Source organism: Halichoerus grypus, chromosome 4, assembly GCF_964656455.1.
Source record: "Halichoerus grypus chromosome 4, mHalGry1.hap1.1, whole genome shotgun sequence".
Lineage (NCBI taxonomy): Eukaryota > Metazoa > Chordata > Mammalia > Carnivora > Phocidae > Halichoerus > Halichoerus grypus.
The window spans coordinates 86,009,447-86,030,119 of NC_135715.1; the positions used below are offsets into that span (position 1 = coordinate 86,009,447).

Genomic DNA, 20,673 nt, shown 5'->3' on the forward strand with positions numbered 1-20,673 from the left:
CAGGAATCTTGTGCCCCGGGGCCTGTCTGGGGCACAGGAAGTCCCCGAAGAGCCCAGAGATCAAAGAGCCGCCTGCCCTGGGCACTGTGTTGGACTGGAGCGGGGCTTCTCTGGAAGCTGCTCCCTGGGGCTGGAGGGGCTGGTGGGACCCACCAGCGCCAGCGCAGGCCCTGCAGAGGGGCAGGGATGTCACCTGGGGCTCCTCTCTGTCTTCCAGGAAGGAGCTGACTGCAGAGGCCCGAGAGCTGAAGGGTGAGCTCTATTGCTTGCCCTGCCATGACAAGATGGGCGTCCCCATCTGTGGGGCCTGTCGCCGGCCCATTGAGGGCCGTGTGGTCAACGCACTGGGCAAGCAGTGGCATGTGGAGGTGAGCGAGGCCAGGGCGGGGGCTGCTCACTGTTATATTGGGAGTCTGGCCCTGCAGCGCCTCCACGCTCCCACCCCAGGCCATGTGGCTTGCTCCCGGCAGGGACCTTCCTCCTGGGTGCTGCCCCTCCTTGTGCCTGGCCTCCACGGGAGCCAGGAGACCTGAGGGCACAGGCCACGGTCAGGCAGCCGTGCCCACCTTCTTTCCTCCCCGTCCTGGCCTTCTGGAGGATTCCAAAGTCATGAGAAAACCTTGGGGACAGTCTCCCTGAGACACCCCGTGGGATTATGGTTGGCAGAACTGGCTGTGCACAGCCTCCCGGAGACATGGAGGCTGGGCGCACCTGCCGGCTGAGCTCCTCAGGTGTGTCCGCCTGCGTTACCTGGAACATTCACCTCTACACTGTGGGCTCTAATGGTCTTACAGACCCTCATTGGCAGGGAGGCTTGTGTTCCCTGATGCCCTGACTAGGTCTGTGTCCCAGAGGCTCTGTCTTGGGTTCTGATGCAGGCCCTGGTCCCTGGCCCCCCCGAGGAGGGCGAACCCCCACACACCATAGGAACTGGAAGATGCCGCTCAGTGACCCGGGGCCTGCAGGGGATGCTCACGGGAAGCAGACACATGCAGCCTTCGGTGGGGGGGGGCACCCTGCTTATAACAGAGCAGCCCCAGCGGGGAGGGCGCACGGTGCACCAGGCACCTCGCCAGCACCTGACAGCTTGGGCCGAGGTTGCTGAGGTGGGGAGCAGCCCTGGAGGGGATGGGGATGCGTGTCACTGTGCACCGGGCAAGGACTGGGGTCTGCTGACTCATGGGCGGTCCGTGGAGGTGGCAGCCCCACTGCCCAGCGGTGAGGCCGGTGAGGCACCCCATCCCCTGTCTCCTGGGGCGGGGGGGGCTGCTCCAGCCCTGAGCTGCCCTGCCTGTCCCCTCTCCTCTCAGCACTTTGTCTGCGCCAAGTGTGAGAAGCCATTCCTGGGGCACCGGCACTACGAGAAGAAGGGCCTGGCCTACTGTGAGACCCACTACAACCAGGTAGGGCCCGGGGGGCAGAGCGTGGACGGGCAGGGCCTGCGGAGGCTCGGGGCTGGAGCGCGGCTGTGGGGCCGAGGGGAGTCCTCAGGGAGGTGATGGCGTCAGTGGTCGGAATGCTGCAGGCACCCAGCTGGGCAGGAGAGGACGAGGACAGCCCCTCCAGAGCCCGTGGTGGGTGTGGAGGCTGGGCTGTGTGCTCAGTGCCATTTGAGACCCTGGCCCAGACCTGCTGTGGGAACTGAATGAGAGGGCTGTGTGAGGTCCTGGGCTCGTGGGGGTGGCATATGCTGCCGTCCTTCCCCCTCCTGCCAGTCTGGCAGAGCTGCCCAGTTGTTGTGGTCCAGAAGTCAGGGGGTACGGCTGTGGCGCGTCCCTCTCACCGACGCCAGCAGGAGCAACGGGGCCTTCCTGGGAGCAATGCCTCAAGCTGCTGTCTGTCCCAGGGTGGTGATTCTGACGGGCCAGGGGTGCCCTCACCTCGGGCCTGAGACCGCACCCTGGCAGGAGGGGCCCAGGAGTCTCAGGAGGGTGCTTGAGAGCAGCTGTTTGGGGTGGGATGGAGGCCAGGTGGCAGCCTGCCACAAGTTTGACACCTGCTCTGTCCGCAGCTCTTTGGGGACGTCTGCTATAACTGCAGCCATGTGATCGAGGGTGATGGTAAGGCTCCTCTGTCCCTGCCCCCCCCACCCCCCCCACCCTCGCGTGCCTGAGGCTGGCCCTCTGGCATGTGGGTCCTGCCGCTGCAGGCCCGGCCGGTCCTGAGCCAGCCTGGGCCTGCTCAGCCTGCCTGCCCCCACCCCCACAGTGGTGTCAGCGCTCAACAAGGCCTGGTGCGTGCATTGCTTCTCCTGTTCCACCTGCAACAGCAAGCTCACCCTGAAGTAAGTGGTGCCGGCCTCCTGGGGTGTCCAGGGTGGGCGGAGAGGGACCTGCACTGCCTCTGCCTCCTCCTGGAGCCTGTCACGGGAGCTCAGATTTGGGTAGGCTGCCCAGGGGCTCTTCATCAGGCTTTCCCTGGGTCCCTGCTGTGGTCAGGCCCTGGGGATGCAGTGGCAGCAAGGGCAGCCCCAGCCCCTCGGAGGCAGATCGAGGGGCCCCCAGGGCAGGGGGAGAGGGGGAGCGATGTGAGCCTCCACCACACCAGTGAAGACACTGGGCTCTGAGGAGGGAGGGGCATTCCAGCTCAGGGAACAGCATGTTTGAAGGCAAAGGGGTCAGAACCACAGGAGGTGCAGAATGGCTGGAGCTGTGAGGTGAGGTGGAGCCCAGGTTTCTGAGGACAGCAGGGAGTCGTGGACAGTTCTGGAGTACCGAAGCTTCTGGGAGGGAAAGGAGGCCTGGAGGCCTGATTCCTTGTCACCCGTGACCCCTGGCCAGAAGCTCACCCTGGCACCTGGACTGCTGTGGGCCAGAGGCCAGGGGAAGCCCCCTGCTCCGCCTCTGCAGGCTGAGTTGGTGGGGCCCGGGGGCTCTCCTGACTGCTGGACCTCCTCCGCAGGAACAAGTTTGTGGAGTTCGACATGAAGCCTGTGTGTAAGAGATGCTATGAGAAGTTCCCGCTGGAGCTGAAGAAGCGGCTGAAGAAGCTGTCGGAACTGGCCGCGCGCAAGGCCCAGCCCAAGTCCGTGGGCCTCAACTCTGCCTGAGCGGCCTCCTGCCTGCCCTCCGCCTCCACCCCATCCCTTCCTGCTGGCACCCCCTGCCCTTCGCTGCCGCCACTCCTCATCTCTGCTCCCTGTCTGTGGCCTCCCCCTCCTTCCTTCCCTCTGCCACTCCCCTTCTTTCCCTCCCCTTCTTTCCCTCCCCCACCTCGCTCCCCTGCTCTCTTTGCTCACCACCCCTTCTTTTGCCCCTAGTCCCTCCTCCCCAGGCCTCTCTTCTCTCCCTTGCTGTGGGCTCCTCTCCTTCTGTGCAGGCATGGGGCAGACGCAGGGCCCTTGAGCCTGTGACGGCCTGTGCCCACAAGCCTTAGCTCCAGGTCCTCCGCGAGTGAATCAGGGCCTGGGGTCACCTGGCCCTGATCGTGGGCCACTGCTCCCAGCCCTGCTCATCCAGACCTGTCCCATTCCTGCAGGGGCACCCAGCAGCTCACATCCTTCTGTGGGAGCTTGGCCAGCCTCCACCCCATAGTGGTCCCACTGTGCACACATGGCCCTGGGGAGGCCACAGCCAGGCAGCTGCTCCAGCCCCGTGATCCTGGCCATGAGCAGGGGGGCTTCTGGGGAACCACCTTTTGACCCTTGGCCACACACTCACCTAACCAAGTAGGATCCTTGTGCTTAAACTGCCACCGCACCCCACAAATCATCCTCGGAGGGACAAGGACCCCCCCTCCCGCCATCACTCAGGAGGCCTCCTTCCTGAAATCTGGCCTTGGCCACTCCACCCTGGGCCAGGGGCCACTGTGGCTCCCTGAAGCTCCTCTGTGGTGCCCTCAGCACCTCGGGCTCCCTGCTGCTTACCCCCCCCCCCGCCCCGAGGGCACGTGCTGATTCTCTGGGTGTAGCTGACAGGGGCCAGAAGGTAGTAGCCTTCTGACTCACTCTGACCCTCCAGGGCCAGCACAGGAACTGGCACTTGCATGATGACTGAAGGCTTACTTACACAACCACATGGCCGGCGTGGGTTTTGGCGTGGAAGTGAGCAGGTGAGGCCGCAGCCCCCGTGGACATACTGCTTCGGGGTCGTTTAACGCTTAGAGACATAGACACCGAACAGGACTAGGACCCAGCTCTTGCTGGCAGGGCCAGGCTGCCGTCGGGCCTTGGAGACCAGTCCAGCCAGAAACCTTCAGTCCATGAAGGCTGGCCAGGTGGGTAGGATGGGTAGGATGGAGCCCACCAGCATGGTGGCGATGAACCCAGGCCACTAAGGCTGTGCGTCCAGCTCTGCTCCCACCTGGGCACAGGCTGGCCTTCGCGTGAAGCCAGCAGCCAGAGAGCGGGCACCTGCACCAGGCCCTCCTGGGAGCAGTTATGTGTCCCAGTGCCTTGTGGGGGAAGGAGAAAGGTGCGCAAAGGGGCCTCATAGGAAGAGGCGGGAAGGAGGGGGAAAGCAGATGAAGGGAGGAGGGAGAGACCAATGAAGTCATTCACGGAGAATGGAGTTGTCATCCAGGCGTCCCCAGAGAAGTCACAATGCTTTTTGCTTTTTCTGGAAGAGACCTTTTGCTGGCCGGTGCCTCCTAGGCCTCCTGCCCACCTGACCATCCCTCCCCGCCCCCCCGCCTTCTCTAACACATTGCACACTGCTTCAAGAATTTTTATTGAACATTCTTGGGGGAGTCCTTTCAGCCATCCACTCATCAACCTGGAGGCCTGACACTCCCGGCCCCGCCCTGGGCTCCCCACTTTGGCCTCCATGGTCAGCCCCTCAGGAGAGGAGGCCTACCTGGTGGGCTGAGGGATGTGGGTGTGTTCTGGAGAGAGGGCAGTATGAAAGGCTGCCTGCAGAGGGCAGGCTCTGGGCCAGGAAGAGGGCCTTAGGGAAGTGCCACCAGGACTCCCGATTGGAAAGGGTGAGTGAGTGGGCAGGCCAGCTCCCGGTGCTAAGGATCGGCCTGGGCTGGGGCCTGGGAGCCCCGCTGCTTGTTCATGGTGCTCAGGAGCTGCTGCACGTACGAGGTCAGCAGGTCATCCATCTTGTAGCCCTGGACAGGGGAAGGGTGGGGTCGGAGGCTGTGAGGGGCAGCGGCGGTGCCCTGCTTCTGCCTCAAGGACACATTGGACAGGGAGGTGAAGAGGTGAGCAGGGCTCCTGCTACTGAGAACAGTCCTCTTCCCTCCTCAGAGTGGCCCAGGACCACAGGGGGCCCGCACCAGACCTTGCCACCACAGTCCCTGGATGACACTCCCAGCCTTTTTCTTGCTGCTCCTCCTTCCCAGACTCTGCTGGCCCGGCCTGGCCTAGTCCAGCCTGGGCACAGGAAGCCTGGCCCTCATCATGAGCCACTTCCCTGGTGGCAGTCTGGGGTCAGGGTTAGGGAAACGTAGTCCCTGGTGCCTCTGTGTGCTGTGTGTCTGGGTTGGGGGAAGGGACCTGGGATGCCCAGGAGGCCCCCAGGGCTGGGGCTCACCAGAGAGGTCTCACACAGCAAGCGGCTGCCCCGGGCCAGGCTCCCCAGCGCCATGTGGAAGTAGGTGCTGCCACTGCTCCAGCTGGAGATCTTGGTGAAGGGGTAGGTGGTGAGCAGTTCCTGGGGGGCAGAGTGGGCAGGGCGGGTAGGACCCAGCTGAAGCCCAGGGGGCCTAGGGGCCCTGAGTTTGAGCTGCTGCTCAGGGGTCCTCCAGAGCCCACGGGGCCGTGTGAGCGGGGGACAGAAGGGCAGGGGTGTACGACCTCTGCGGGGGTATGGGACCCTGGCAGCTTCCCCAGCCCTGCCCGGGCCCTGCTGCTACCTTGGTCTTGGGGTGGATAAGCAGAACCCCGTGCCGGTTGATGGCGATGAGGATGATGTCCGGGTAGGAGGGCTCCGAGGTTTGCTGGGGAGGGGGGCACCGTGGTCATAGCCCAGCCAAGGAGCCCAGGGGGCCACCTCCCTGAGGCACACACATGCACACGCATGCACACATGCTCCTTCCAAACCAGGTGGCCAGGCCCACCCTAGATGTGAGTTGAAAGAGGAGCTGGGGCCGCTGGGGCCAGAGCCGGGTGAAGCCTACCTTCACCTCGAAGAAGGCAGACCCAAACGTGGGCCACCGGCAGATCCACTTGAGGAAGGCCACTTTGGCCTCCTGTACTGTCTTGTCCTTGTGCTTGTCATAGGCCAGAAGGATGTTCTGGGGGAGGTAAGGGCCAGTGAGGGCCTGAGTGGGGGCCAGGGCCTGAGCAGGCCCTCCACACAGGGTCCCTGAGGCCCCAGTCCAAAGTAGCACCTGTGTGCCTGTGGCCAGTCTGGAGGCCACTGAGAGCCATGTGTGTCATCTGCACACAGAGAACCCATCTCTGAGGTGCTGTGGACAGCATGGGGAAGGGCTGACACTCGCAGACCCAGCATACCCTCCATGCCCAGAATGTGCTCATCTTACCCAGGTGGGGCCCAGCCCCCATGTACCCCAGGGCCCCCTCCCCAGCCGCATCAAGGACCTTTCTCCATTCCTCCGAGGACATTAGACGTGTGAGGTTCTCAGGCACAAGTTCCCGCAGGATCTTGGGGATACTAGCTAGCTGGGACCGGTCATTGTCAAACTGGGCCTTGTAGATGAGGCCTGCCAGGTGGACAGCATCCTCCCGTGCACACTTGTGGAACCCACGGAGGTACTTGGGCAGCTCCTGAGTGATGGACACGGTGGCTTCAGGCAGCGGCCCCCGACCCTTCGTGCTCAAGTGGCAGAGGTGTTAGCTCACCCCCAGCCAGGGGGCAGAGGGGAGGGTTTCTGGCAGGGCAGGGCAGGGCTCCCGGACGTCTCACCGTGGAGTGGTGGCCGCCCCTCCCCTGTGCAGTCAGGACCCTCCGCTCCCCCCGCCCCTTCCCAGCAATCACACTGCAGCCCCTGGTACAGTCACTGTCCCCAAAGGCTGTCCCTCTGCTCCTGGCTTCGGAACCCTCAGGGGCTCAGCCCGCACACCACATGGGGCCTCAAGGGCCTCCAGAAGCCCCTGGAGGTAGGGGGGGGTTGCCCCGGAGCAAGGCAGCTGCTGACCTGCTGCATCCTCTACCACCTCTCGGGGCAGGTGTGGGATGGAGTGAAGGCAGACCCAAATACCCCCCAGGAGGGAGCCTGCCCGGGTACCTGGTGGTAGTGAAGTATGGTGTCTGCATTTACGTCCTTCCCCGGGGTCACGTTGAGCCACAGTTTCCGCATGAAGTACACCTGGTAGGGGAGCACCACGGGGGCCCCTGGACAGGGGGGGCAGTGAGCACCAAGGCTGTCCTCTGGCCCAGCAGATGCTTGGACCTGTGCTCCCCTCCCCCTCTTGTGGCCAGGGCGTTCTGCAACCCCCGTCGGAACACAGGGCCTGCAGCACCCGCGCCTTGCTGCAACCCCCTCCCCCCCCATCACTGCTGTTTCCTCTTGCGGCCTCTCCTGCTGGAAAGCCTCATCCCCTCTTCCTCCCTGACCCCCGACTCATCCTCATCCTTCAGGAGTAGTGTAGAGACCACCCCCTCCAGGGGGTCAGGCCCCCACATAGCCTTCATCGCCTGCAGCCCAGCCATCTGTGCTGGGCCTGGCCCCGTGCCCTGGCCCCAGGTCTAGCCACACCCATGACCCAGGGGATATAAGGGGGCATGAATGAATGAATGGGCGGGGGCCATGTAAGAGGTGCCAGGGGAACCTTCTGACCCTGGCCCAGGAAGGCAGACTGTCCCTTCCCCCCACCGCCCCCTCCATCCCAGCCACATCCCTCCTTCCTTGCCCCCACCCTGCTCCCCTTACCTTCTTTCTGGGGTTTGTTTTTCTTCACCCAATCAGACACTTGCCGCAAGGAGTCAAAGAAGAAGTCTCCCTCCTTCTGGCTGATGACCTGGGGTGGGTGGGGAGGAAGGCAGAGGGACGTGTGCAGGTAGAAGGGCTGCCAGGGGAGAGCCCTCCTGGGGGCGCCGAGGGCCTGGGTCCGGCCAGGCCACCTATGGCCTGGGAGGCTGGGCGCTGCTCAGAGTTGGCTCTCACTTGCCCCCACATCGCGCTGCCCCATAAGCTCACCTCCCTTCATCCTGACAGCCCGTGTGCAGTGAGGGGCCTGGCCCAGTACACGGGGGAGACTGCCACATACACCAGACACACGCCAGCCTTTCCCGCCACCCCTGGCCCGCCCAGCCGACTGCACCTTGTCAGCGATCTTGATGAAGAGGCTGCAGCCTTCCCAGGAGGCCAGCTGCAGCCTGGTGACGACGCTCTGGCATACGTCCCGCACCCGGCTGTAGGTGCCCACCTCCAGCATCTGGGCGGAGAGGCAGTGGGTGAACGTCTCAGGACGAGGCTCACAGCCTCACAGCCTGGTGCTGTTTCTCCTTAAGACTGGCGGGAGGGGTGCCTGGGTGGCTCAGTCCGTTGAGCGTCCAGCTTGTGATTTTAACTCAGGCCATGATCTCAGGGTCCTGAGACAGAGCTCCACCTGACTCCATGCTCAGCAGGGAGTCTGCTTGGGATTCTCTCTCTCTCTCTCTCTCTCTCTCCCCCCGTTTCTCTGCCCTTCCCCCCGGTCCTGTGTGCTCGCACATGAGCTCTTTCTCTCTAAAATAAATAAATAAATCTTAAAAAAAAAAAAAATGTTGGCTAGATGTGCCATAGCCTGAGAAGAAGCCTTCCCTTCTAGAAAACTGGCCGGATGCTTATGTTGTTCGGTCAGAGTTGTCTGTCTTGGGGCCCAGGGGGCTCGGCCTTTTGAACTTGCTTTGAGAGCCCTGCAGCCAGACTGTGGGAACTTTCCCTGTGGGACCCACTGTCCCCAAGACCGTAAAGACTGCTGGGAACGACTGCAAAGGAGCATGGTCTGCGGCCCCCCTCTGCACCTCACTGCTGCCATGTGGCTGGGGCCCTCTCCACACAGCTGGGGCCTCATGTCTCCCCTCTGTCCTTCGCCGCCCCAGAAGCCAACAGGGGTTTGGTCCACAGGCACGCCTAAGGGCAGCACCTCTTCCCCCCACGCCCAGGGCAGGGTCAGAAGCCCATGGCGGCTCCATGCCCCGGCACTCGGCTTCGCTGCCCACCCTGTGGCCTCCTCTCTCCTGCACCTTGGCCAGGAGTGCCCCCTAGACCTGTGGGACCTCCCGCCACACTAGCAGCACCCCCTGCAGGGTAGACCCTCCCTGTGCTGGCCTTGAGCACCTGAGGGCGCAGGGCAACTCAGTTAACGTCTGATGGGCCGGGTAGGAGCCGGTGAAGCTGAGAGGCCCACTCTAACTCTGAAAACAGCGTCAGTCTGCTCCTTTTGGCCCTCCATGGGTAACTGGTGCGGAGGGGCTTTGCTGGGGGCTGCAGCCCAGGAACCTGGGAAGCCAGTCCCTCAGGCGGGGAGGGCAGGGGCTCACCTCGCTGGTGTCGTTGGGGAAGTAGATCTTGTGGCAGATGCGGGAGATGTTCTGCTCCATGGCCTCCACCTCCACCGGGTGTGGGGGCTGCTTCCGGGGCCCCGTCCTAGAGCAGGACAAGGCTGAGCAGGCCACCCTGCTTACCCCCAGCCCAGCCCAGGCCCCAGCCACCACCTACAAGCGAAACTCTGTGCCAGACACAAAGAATAAATAACTCTGCAACCCCAGTGGAGGACGTAGGACTCGGGCGCTGCCCCTGCCCGGGGTGCTCAGCACCAGGCCCAGAGGCCAGCCTGGACTCACTTCCCAGGTGCCCCGCAGCTCTGAGGAGGCTGGAAATGCCTGGGACACACACGGGAAGGGGACCTGGGCTGACCAGAGCCTCCTGGGCCCAGGGACAGTTGGGTTCTCGTTCTCACACAGCAGGGGCAACAGGCAGGAGTCAAGGACCCCTGCAGGGCCTCCCTGAGGGCACCCACCTCGCCCTCCATGACCATGGCCAACCCACCCTCTCCCACAGCCATAGGAAGCCGAGCCAGACAGGGCAGGTGGTGTGGATGAGAATCAAGACAGAGCCAAGGGAGAACTGCTCCACAGTGGGAGGGCTGGCCTCCGGTCTTGGCCACTCTTGCCTGGACTAGGTGGGCGATGGGTGGCTTGGGGCATCGAGGTCATACTCTGGCCTCCAGGCAGTTCCCTCTGTGCCCCGGGCCAGGCAGCCGTTGAGGGTAGCGAGAGCTCATGGCTAAGACTGAGCCTGCCGGCAACCCCCACGGACCGTCCGGGCCTCTCTGAGACCTTTGGAGCCTCACTCTCCAGCTTCTGCCCAGTTTGCTGGGGGCCTTAAATGGACACCAGCTCCTGGAGAGGACACAGAATCTGGCTCCCCTGACAAGTGTCCCTCTGGGCACGAGCTCTGGATGGGCCCGCCCGCATCCACAGGCGGAGGCTCCTGAGCGAGTGGGAACTGGCAGGCTCACCTCAGGATCCTCTGGATGCGGCGGCTGCAGTCGGGGGCCAGCAGCGTCTTCTTCCGCGTGTCCACGAACTTCTGAGCGTGGGGCAGCAGGGCCTTGCCAGGCGGGAAGAGGCCGGTGCAGAGCCACAGCAGCTGCCAGCCACGCTCCTCGCTGTACCTGGACGTGGCGGCGCCGGTCAGCCCAGAAAGGGCCCCCCTAAAGGCCCGGGCCTGCCAGCCACCTCGGGGACACGGCATGTGAGGCTTTCCTGAGGCCATGGACGGGGAAGCCTGCTGCCCAGTGACCTGATGCCTCAAAAGGCTTTCACACGCATAAAATGGGGTGGGGATACCATTGTGCCCATTTTATGGAGGGGGGCACTGAGGTTTAGAGAGCCCATAGCATGCCCGGGGCACAGAGGAGAAAGGGTGGGAGAAGGGAGGGACCAAGGCAGGTCCGCTTCCCTCCCTGCTCTGACCACCCCCAAGAGGTCAGCAGGACAGATGAGGGTCCCCGCCTTCCCACTGGGACTGTCAGCGCCTGGGCAGGCTGGGCAGCCCCCATGAGCTGAACACTGGGGACAGCCTCTGGAGGCTAGGGTGAAGACTGCGGGGGCCTGGGCATGGAGCCTGGTGCCCTCTGGCCCCATCCTGTCCCTCGCAGACCTCTTGGTGTTGTGTGTCAGCTGCTTCAGGATCTGGCAGTAGACCTCATCCTGCAGGGCTGAGTCCTGGAGGGCCGACGAGAAGATCTGGTCGGTGAGCTCCACGGAGGTCCAGGCCTGTCGCGAAGGGTAGTCACCCATGTACCTGAGGATGGGTGTGGCCGTCAAGGAGAACGTGCCGGCATGGCCGCCTGTTACCTCCGAGCCTGGCCCTGACCCCACGCTGACTCGTGACCGGCCCCGTAAGTTGCATATTGCCTCTGCCCTGTGCTCCGTGGGGCCTGTGTCCTTCACAGGGCGGCCGTGGGGCCGGCACAGAGCTGGGGCAGGGGGCAGGCCGGCTGGGGAAGGATATCGATGAAGATCTGACAGGCGAGGTCCCGGAGCTCGGCGTTGGCGTGGACACGTCTGAGCAGAGGCTGCCGCAGGGGCTCGGATGAGTGGGCCCACAGGTGGCCCCGCGTCCGGGTCAGGGGGAACATGGCCCTGCTGACTGTCTCCTTCTCTGGGGCCCTGTCAGGGATGGAGGCTGCTGTGAGGGCCCTTCTCAAGCCTTCTCTGCCCATGCTTCTCCTTCCATTCCCCACCCGCCTACCGTGTGTGCACTGTTGGGGCAGAGACCCAGGCTCACTCCCCCTGCCCTCCCAGGGTGGCCGCGGGAGAGTCAAAGGGTCTCCTTTCCCCCCGGGGAGGCCTGGTGGACACAGCACCTGCCTATAACCTGAGGTTACAGGGAGCACAGGGGGGCTGGCAGGGCCCGGTGGGGGCCTGAGTGGGCACCTAAAAAACTCGTAGGAGAATTCCTCCAGGGTGTGTGGCTTGTCCTTGGGCTGCTCCTCGGGCAGTGGCTCTGGGGGATGCCCGTCCTGGACTGCCAGCTTCCGCTTCTCCGGTGACATGGCCAGCAAGCTCTGTGGGGGCACAGGCCCGGGGGTTCCACTGCCCACAAGGCTCTTCCCATGGGCTCCTTCCTAGCCTGGTTGCTCCAGTGCCATGGGAGGGACTGACCACAGGGCTGCACAGGCCCTCCCATGTCACCTTCTGTGTGACCCACGACCCGCGACTCAACATGTCCAAGCCTGTTCCTTTCCCTTAGGAGGGCGTCTCTGACCCACCAGGCTCCCCTGCCCCAGGGCACCTCTCACGGACCCTGCCTGCCTGGTTCCCTACCTCCCTCAGGCCCCAGCACAATGTCACTTCCTCAGGGATGCCTTCCGGACAGCATGCGCCCCTACCCTATCATTGGCTCCTAGAACCACCAGTGCTTCTGTTTGGTGGCACTTTGAATACTAGCCATCAATTGGCAGTTTGCCCACATGCTCCTAGACGGGAGAGTCGCTATTGTGCCCAGCGCTGTAGTGCACGGGGCACACAGTTGGCGCTCAATATGCGAGCACTGGAATGCCTTCTGTCCCGTGGGGCCAGTTTTGGGGGGCTGGGGTGGGCGGAGACCTGGGCCCCCTTGGGTCAGGTTTATTTCTTATTTTTTACTTTTTAAAGATTTTATTTATTTACTTGAAAGACAGAGAGAGATAGCGAGCAAGAGAGCACGAGCAGGGGAAGAGGGAGAAGCAGGCTCCCCGCCAAGCTGGGAGCCCAATGCAGGGCTCGATGCGGGGCTCGATCCCAGAACTCTAGGATCATGACCCGAGCCGAAAGCAGATGCTTAACCCACTGAGCCACCCAGGCACCCCCTTGGGTCAGGTTTAAATGAGGCTGACAGGGGCGCCTGGGTCGCTCAGTCGTTGGGCCTCTGCCTTCGGCTCAGGTCATGATCCCAGGGTCCTGGGATCGAGCCTGGCATCGGGCTCCCTGCTCAGCGGGAAGCCTGCTTCTCCCTCTCCCACTCCCCCTGCTTGTGTTCTTGCTCTCGCTCTCTCTCTCTCTCTCTGTCAAATAAATAAATAAAATCTTTAAAAAAAGAAAAAAAAGAGGCTGACAGTGGGAAAGGATGGGTTTGCTCCCAGGACACACTGGAGCGGGGACATCCACGAGGTGCCAAGCGCCGTGCACAGACACTGTGCCCACTTCGTGGTTGCCCTAGAGGGATGACAGGGCCCGCAGAGCAGACCTCCTGGCCCTCTGCAAGGTGGGGCACGAGCCCCTGAGCTAGCAAGCAGGCCCTTCCTCCTGTGTCCACGGGTGCCTGGCCTGAGGACATATGAGCATATGAGTTACCAGCAGCTGGGCCGAGGGCTTGGTGACCGTTGGGATGGCATAGACGCAGGCCGTGGGCACCAGTCCCGTCTTGCCCGTCCTGTCATTCTGGCCCAGGGTCCAGTTCTCAGAGGCCAACAGCCCCTGCTTCTTTGTCAGGATCAGCAGGTCCCCCTTCTTGAAGGGCAGGAGGGTGGTGTCATCTGCAATTTCAGGTCACACACAGGGGCAGAAAAGCCACCACTTACCAAGGGCTAGGCAGAGACCAGAGACTGTGCTGGTATTTCGTGGCTTGTCTCCTTTGGTGGGTGAGGAAAGCAAGACAGAGTGGTGGGCCCATAGCCACCGTGAGGCTGAGTCGTGGCGGGATTGCCAGGCACACAGCCGCCCCCCCCAACCCCCCTTCAGGCAGGGGCCAGGGAGCTCTGGCTGCAGCCCCAGCCTCAGAGGACCTGCTCTCAGCGCTGTGAGGCCTCCTGAGCTTGTTTCGTCCTCTGTGAGGAGACAATAATCCCTCCTTCTTGGGCGGTTTGGGGGCGGAATGGGCACCAGGGATGATGTTTCTTCCTGGCACGCACAGCCCTTCCTCTCCGTCCCAGGGAGCCTCCCCGCCCCCTCCTGAGGCCCCTGTAGTAACCGCACCACCGAATTCCCAGGAGTGCTCAGCTCTTGCTGGAGTGTGGCCAACAACTACACCGCTAGGGCTCAGTCCCCACCCTGAGCTGTGTGACCCTGGACAAACTGCTTCCCTTCCCCGAGCTTCTGGTGCCTTGTCTGTGAATGGGAAACAGGGTGGCTGTGGGGATGGTACCCAAAGCTCAGGGGGAGGGAGTGGGCCTTTCCCTGAGCTTCCTCAGCTAGCTTCGCCTTGGGGGCTTTGAGACCACCTCCTTTAGCCCCTCATTTTGTAGAAGGGAGGGCTTTGCCCAAAGCTGCCCCCCACCGTGCTTGGTGGCCCTCTTTCCCTCTCTCTGCTCAGGTCCCTCCTGGAGTCCTGCCACATGGGCCACTGAGACATGGGGATGAGCCAGCCACCCTCCCACTGACCACACGATCCACCCCTCCCCGCCTGGCTGGGCACCTGTGGCCTTCCTGTCCTGCAGGGCCATGGCGAACACGGACCTCTCCTTCAAGCCCTCCAGAAACATGGCTACCAGCTCGGCGATGGCCACACTGCTGGGGGACATGAACTCGTACTCCTCTTGATGCAGCGTGGAGAGTACCAGCCTCTGCCCACCCTGGGCCTCCCTGAGGGGACAATGGATGCCATATGACCAACGGCCTCTCCCCCCCTCCCCATTCCAGCCCCTTGACAGCCTCAGAGGGGGTGACCCTCCTGACTTACAGATGACTTGACCAGAGGCACTGGTAGGGCCAAGGTCTGAGCTTAGGTCGGCCCATGTCCCAGGCACTATTGTGTGCGGTGGGCAAATGACAGCCAGAGCTCAGGGTCCCTTGGGCTCCCAAGGCAGTGGGGTGCCAAGCCCCAGTGTGTGGGCTCAGCTCTGGTGGGTCATGAGGTGGCTGGTGTGCAGGGCCACCACAGAGACACGGCAAAGAACGTTGGAGTTGAGATGAGGCACTTGTCTTGGTGAGCTTGGGTTAGCTACCTCCGGTCTTAGTTTACTCACCTGCATGCCGTGGGGACAAGTGCCTAGCATGGTCAGCCCAAGAAGTGGTGGCCATTGTGCGCCCCGCACACACTGGTAATGATTATCATGGTCATGGCACACTGGGGTATGATTCAACGAAGGGGGGCTCCGGCAGGGCATAGGCAGGCCTTCCCAAAGGGCTGGGAGGCACTCTCAGAAGACAGGAGGCATGCAGAGCCATGGAGGGGGTGGTATCTGAGGCCCAGCCTGGCCTGCAAGGCCGCTCTGCCCCACACCCAGCCTCCATCCCTTACTTCCTCTCTCAAATGGTCCATACCTTCCACGGGACCAGTTCTTGCCCACGAGAAGGGAAGGAGCCTGTTCATGAATGCCCATCCAAAAGGCTGCAAGCTTTTGTGGCCCCTTCCACGTAGATTTGGGTTTTAAAGAGAAGCCCGAGAGAACAATGCCTCAAGTGCAGACGCAATACTTAACGGGGTGGTGCCAACCCAGTGGCAGGAGAGGGTGGGGTCCCAAGTCCAGTGGCCATCCTCATGCCTGCACCCCAGCCAGGTGCCAGGGACAACGTGCCTCCCTCTATCCCTGTTTCTCCTGGAGCCCCCAAGGACTAAGGTTGAGCGTAAAGAGAGATTTGGGGCATCTTCCCTCGGGACACCCACCTGTTGGTGATCAGACTCATGACCTCTGGGAAAGAGAGTTCTAGGAGCATCTTCTCCTTCTGGTCCAGGAAGTATATCCCCTTCCAGTTAACTGCCAAGATCAGCTGAGTCTTGGGCAGCCGGGGGCCTGGCCAGGGGGAGACAGGGGTGTGAAGCTTAGGCTGGCCCCACGGGGGGCCCTGCCTGTACCCCCTCACCGCCATCAGATCCCATTACCGGAGAGTGTGGTGACCTCAAAGAGCCGGGAGAAGAGCAGTGGCCACTGCAGGCGGGCGGCGTCCACCACCCGCTCCTGCACGGCCAGTGGCTTTGCCTGCTTCTGGGTGTACCATGCCTGCAGGGGGCACAGTGGGTCACTTCCATCACTCATCTCCCACGCCCTCGGCCCCGGCTTCCCCTTAGCGAGCGAGTGGCCCAGTGCCCACGGTGTTCATTTGCTGGATCGTTCTGTGAAGCTTCTACCTAAAGACAGGTCAGTGCCGTCGAGGGCTGGTGGGGAGGCTCCGGTGGGCTGGGGCAGCCCTATTTTACCTGCCCTGGCAGAGGACCACTCACGGGTGGTTTTGAGAGGGGAGGAAGGCTTGCTTCCTCTTTAGCATCAGGGTGCCAGAGGGCTGTAGATAAGGCTGCGCCTCGTTGCCTCATGGAAAGCTATGAGGTGGGCTTGTCCTTGCATGCCTGCTTGGGCCTGCTCCTACCAACACGTGTGTGCCTTATGGGCTTGCGTCTTGCTCCGTGCAGGAGGCCTGTCTTGGTGTGCATCTCTGTGTCCTTGGTACCTCGGTCTGTCTTCTCCGGAGTTCTGCCTCTCTGGGGGCCACTCTCAGGGACCTTCATCTCAACCTGCCCCCAGTCGACTTTCCTCCCTCCCTCTTTCCTGGCTTCTTCTCCACCTCCCCGCCCCCCTCCCCGTCTCCACTGCTCTGGGTCCCTAGCTGGCTGTATAGTGTCCAACTGAACTTTCTTCTTACTATTCATTGAATAAAATGTTATTTTGTTGCCAGTTTAAAAAGTGGTTAGGTAACATTCATACCCTGGATTGTGCAATATAAATTGATGCCTCATATCTGAGGGGTGATCTGGCAATGGGCATCACGTATCAAGAATCGTGGAAAGTTCATACACTCTGAAATCTCCTCTCTAGGAATCTATCCTGGTGAATAACTGTGGAGTGTATAAAAGTTGTATCTACAAAGTGGTTCACCCTGTTGTTTTAATAGTGAAAAATGGAGAATGACCTTACCATACATCAATAAGAATCAGTAAATTATAATTCATTACTGCAGTACTATGCAGCTATTAAAAATGAGCATGAAAAAAAGAAAAAAAGGGGAAAAAAAGAAAGAGGATAAAAGGGAAAAAAAATCAACATGAAGATTAGTATTTAGTGACATGGAAATATGGCCCCAAGCTACATGGTTAAGTGAAGAAGCAGGTTGAAAGTTGCTGTATGATCTGATCCCACGTTTATTTTTTAAAAGGTGTGTTATTTCTTTCTCTCTAATCATATTTATATCTCTGTTGTGTACACATTAATACAGTCTGGAAGGATCTATACCACAATGTTAAGATGGATGATCTCATTGATATGATATTATTGGTGATTTTGCTTTTCTCTTTGTATTTGTCTATATTTTCTGATGTATTTGGCAATGTACATGTTTTCAAGTGGTTTAATGAAAAAAAATCTGTGTAACTATGTTCACTTTGGAAAAAAGTGGTTGGGTAATATTTCCTAATTCTTTTACCCTCACCCCAACTCTCCCTTCCCAAATTACAAAGCCACTTCTTACTCATGTTCATTTGGGTTCACTTGTGCCTCTGGTCCTCCCTCCTATGAGCCCTAAAACCCATGGTCTCTCTCTCCTGTGAATACATCCACTCGGGCTGGGAAACACCAAAAGTGACCAAGTGGGCTTTGCTTCCCCAAATGCCTATCACCAAGAACTGCTTCCAAGAGATGCTAATGAGCATCTCATAGAAAAATGTTTGGTGGTCAATATGTCTGGGAAATGTTGGGTAAAAGAATCAGGCTTCTCTACTGCAGGACTTGTCAGAGCCTTTCATAAGTGGTAATGCACTGTGACTCCCTAAGAGCAGGACATAGAAAGCTGTATTTTCCAAACCATAGGTGCACAGGACCATTGTCCATGGGCCCCCTTGGGGCACCCCCTTTTCGTGTGGCAGAATGGAGACTATGTTGGTTGGCCGTCCTCACTGTCCTCAGAACTTGGATGGCCCCTGCTGTCTGAACCACTCACCTGGGGTTCATCTCCCTGCCACTGGGTTGTCAGTCCCTAACAAGTAGGCAGAGTGCTGTCTTCTTCCCCGCTCCCCATCCTGCCCTTTCTTGGTCCATAGAGCCACGGGGATAATTGAGGTGGGCGCAGGTATTAACCAAGGGGACCCCCCCTCCCCACCCCGCACGCACAGCTCTCCTGCAGTAGCAGCAGCAGTGAACAGTGAGCCGTGCCTGGAACCTCAGGCCACGCTGCTGAGCTCAGCACCCTGGGAGGAAGGAGGCTCTGATGGGGGGCAGGTTTGGGGAGGGCTGCCCCTGTGGCGGGGGAAGGGAGGCAGGGGGACTGTGCGTCTTTGCCATCCCCTCGTGGGCTGACGTTCAGGGAGCAGCGGAAACCCCCACTGGTGTGGGTGATCCTGAGGACACCGGCGCGTGTTGGTGGGGAGGTGGAAGCACAAGCCCCCCGGGAAGAGCCGTGTTCACATGGCGCAGGCTGACCAAGCAGGGGGAGAGGACGGGCAGCCCTCCCTGCTGTGCAGAGCCAGTACTGAGGGCACAGGCGTGGTGTGCAGTTGGCAGCTGTGGATGCCCAGCCAGACCCTGCGGTGGAGGTGAGCACGGGGATGAGCTGCCCCAACTCGCCCGAGATGCCGACTGGAAGGGAGGAGGGACGGTAGAGTGGGCCTGTGATAGGGAGCGGGACTGAACGAGATTGTTTAAATCTCAAGAGATAGAGCTAGGCTAGCTGGCAAGTCAAAGTCTCCCGTGCCCCAGTGGGAGGCCTCCAACCCCCTACACACTGAGGCCGCCCCCCCCGCCCCAAAGGAGGCCACAGAGCCCAAGTGCCCAGTCTCTGTGGAGGCTGACCTTGGCGTGGGCGGCAGTGACGAGGCTAGCCCACCTCTCCGGCGGCCTGGTCCTGTACAGCTTGGAGGGGATGCAGCTGGGCAGCAGCTCCTGGACAGCCTCACTCCCCGCCGAGGCGCCGAGCTGCACGTAGCAGTGCTGGGCCAGCAGCTGCACCAGCTCTTCCTCCTGCACAACCCGGGAACGGACACGGGGGGAGGGGCTCTGACGTCCCTGCCTCGTCCTGGCTCTTGTCCCAGCACAGGGGAGACGACCAGCCCTCAGGCAAGAGCCAGGAACGTGAGCAGCCACCTGTCCTGTCACCTGTTAGACTGGACCTGCCCCGTCCCCAGCACACTGGAACCACGGTGTGCCCAATAGGCCCCAGGAGGCTGTTGTCCTGCTGGCAGGCTGGAACTTCCCGGCAGCCTCAGCCCGAGCCCCGCAGGTCCTCTGCCCGAGCCACTCTCCCAACTCTCAGGTAGACAGTGAGTGTCAGGGAGGGAGCTCTGAGGCCTGGGTGGAACCCCAACACTGCTGTCTGAGTAGGGTAAATGTGGGCAAGGCCTTTACCCTGTCTTACCCAGTGCCCACTTGTCACGGGTGACCAGTGGCCAGCCCTGTGTGGCTTCTGCAAGGATCCATTCGGGCAGGATCCTGTGTGAGGCGCCAGCATGGCCCAGCATGGGGCTAGGGCTCCCTGCTTCAGGGCCCCATGGGTGCCGGGCAGCTCTCTGCTCTCTGGGAGACCAAAGCCTGCAGAGCTACCTAGCTGCCTGCCTCTCTGGGGTCTGTCTCTGTGCCCCTGTCTCTCCCTGTCCACTGCCCCATTTCAGGCAGGCCTCCAGGCTTGCTGCAGCCAGCTCCAAGCCTGAGAGCAGTATCCTCCTGCCTCAGGCCCGGGAAGGTCTGCAAGCACAGGGGTAGTGCAGCTCCGGGGACCAGGTGCACGACCCCCTCCCCGTATGCTCACAGCCTTACAGCTCTGGCTCCTCTCTGCACTTTCCAGAGGGCCTGAGCCTCAGAGGGGACATAACGCTCCGAGGTCCCACTGCCAGGAAGTGGCACAGGTGGGACTGGAACTTGAGCACGAGGGCTCTAAGGCCGCCTTCCTATTGCCCCACGAACAGCTGTCGTGGGGAAGCCAGGTGGGCCTGGGGCTGAGGGAAGGCCTCCCCCGCCTGCTGCTGGTGCATCGGACCCCAGAAGCCTGAACAAACCTGTGGGCCAAGGCTGGGAGGGGACAGCTTGCACACCCAGCAGAGGGGCCTGGGGACCTGCACTCTGAGAACACGTTCCTGGCCTCTCCCTTCTCCACGTTCCTCACATCCCGTTCCGTGGGGTGCTCCCTGATGGCCGCAGCCCCGACCTGCCCTGGAACACGGTGCTCCCCCAGGCTGGCTGACGGGTCCGTCTCGGGGCTCTGGGGGCAGTGGGGTCCCCTCACCTTCTCAAAGCTGTACTCGCCAGACCAGACCCCGTGCAGCACTTGGCGGTAAATGAGCTGGGTACTGACGGAGTCCTCCTGGGAGTCATGCCAGGGGGTGAAGAACTCCTTCCGGAAGTAGATGCGCCAGGGCGCCTGGCGCTCGTTCTCGCCCCTCTCCCGGGCCAGCTGCTCACACTGGGCGACCGCATCCATCACGTGGTCGCGCCCGCTGCCCAGGGACCAGAACTGAGGCCAGAATCAGGGGCAGCAGGGGTTAGCGACTGCTGTGTGCCAGGCCCCGCAGGGGACACCCACCCTCAGACAGGTGGAAGGGTGTGCTCGGCCGGTCCTCCGGGAGCCCGAGGGCTTTCCCCACATGGGGGCATGGCCTCCCTACAGGCCCCATCCCAAAGGAGGCAGGGATTGGTGTCCAAGGCTGGCATGCAGGGGTTGTAACACTTGGATTGGCTGACTGGCATGAGCATGTCTGAGTCGGAGGCTGCGGGCATGAGGGTATGTGGGAGAGGCTGGGAGAGGATGTGAGGTTCAGGTGGGGCTGTGCTGGTGTGACCCTCCGATCTGGGGCTCCCTGGCACAACGGGGCTTCTAGCAAGATGTGTGAGTGCCTGGTCTATGCGTGGGCTGCTCAGGTGTGGCAAGGGACCTACAAGATGTGTGTGACACTGGGGCCAAGGTGCAGCCACTGGGCTGAGTTTGCGGGCGTTCGGGC

General features: G+C 61.6%; 2 protein-coding genes across 10 annotated transcripts in view; one reads left to right on the forward strand and one right to left on the reverse strand.

Moving 5' to 3' along the window:
• LIMS2 (LIM zinc finger domain containing 2) overlaps nucleotides 1-8,613 on the forward strand; it is a 70,810-nt gene extending 62,197 nt beyond the window's left edge. For all 9 annotated transcript variants that reach the window (XM_036099970.2, XM_036099971.2, XM_078070646.1 and 6 more), the window contains 5 exons: nucleotides 218-368; nucleotides 1,311-1,403; nucleotides 2,012-2,060; nucleotides 2,209-2,284; nucleotides 2,902-8,613. In XM_036099970.2, coding sequence (XP_035955863.1) covers nucleotides 218-368; nucleotides 1,311-1,403; nucleotides 2,012-2,060; nucleotides 2,209-2,284; nucleotides 2,902-3,049 — 517 coding nt within the window. In that variant the 3' untranslated portion in view covers nucleotides 3,050-8,613. The remainder of the gene's footprint in view (nucleotides 1-217; nucleotides 369-1,310; nucleotides 1,404-2,011; nucleotides 2,061-2,208; nucleotides 2,285-2,901) is intronic.
• Nucleotides 4,917-20,673, reverse strand: part of MYO7B (myosin VIIB) — a 68,310-nt gene continuing 52,553 nt past the window's right edge. Inside the window, exons 29-47 of the mRNA XM_078070021.1 lie at nucleotides 19,962-20,189; nucleotides 18,536-18,703; nucleotides 15,643-15,760; nucleotides 15,427-15,553; nucleotides 14,236-14,402; nucleotides 13,176-13,357; nucleotides 11,778-11,908; nucleotides 11,353-11,510; nucleotides 10,999-11,152; nucleotides 10,355-10,510; nucleotides 9,375-9,480; nucleotides 8,171-8,284; nucleotides 7,780-7,867; nucleotides 7,135-7,241; nucleotides 6,488-6,673; nucleotides 6,064-6,180; nucleotides 5,800-5,883; nucleotides 5,478-5,597; nucleotides 4,917-5,052 (exon numbers count right to left, since the gene is read on the reverse strand). Of these exons, the coding sequence (XP_077926147.1) occupies nucleotides 4,951-5,052; nucleotides 5,478-5,597; nucleotides 5,800-5,883; nucleotides 6,064-6,180; nucleotides 6,488-6,673; nucleotides 7,135-7,241; nucleotides 7,780-7,867; nucleotides 8,171-8,284; nucleotides 9,375-9,480; nucleotides 10,355-10,510; nucleotides 10,999-11,152; nucleotides 11,353-11,510; nucleotides 11,778-11,908; nucleotides 13,176-13,357; nucleotides 14,236-14,402; nucleotides 15,427-15,553; nucleotides 15,643-15,760; nucleotides 18,536-18,703; nucleotides 19,962-20,189 (2,613 nt within the window). The 3' untranslated portion in view covers nucleotides 4,917-4,950. The remainder of the gene's footprint in view (nucleotides 5,053-5,477; nucleotides 5,598-5,799; nucleotides 5,884-6,063; nucleotides 6,181-6,487; nucleotides 6,674-7,134; nucleotides 7,242-7,779; nucleotides 7,868-8,170; nucleotides 8,285-9,374; nucleotides 9,481-10,354; nucleotides 10,511-10,998; nucleotides 11,153-11,352; nucleotides 11,511-11,777; nucleotides 11,909-13,175; nucleotides 13,358-14,235; nucleotides 14,403-15,426; nucleotides 15,554-15,642; nucleotides 15,761-18,535; nucleotides 18,704-19,961; nucleotides 20,190-20,673) is intronic.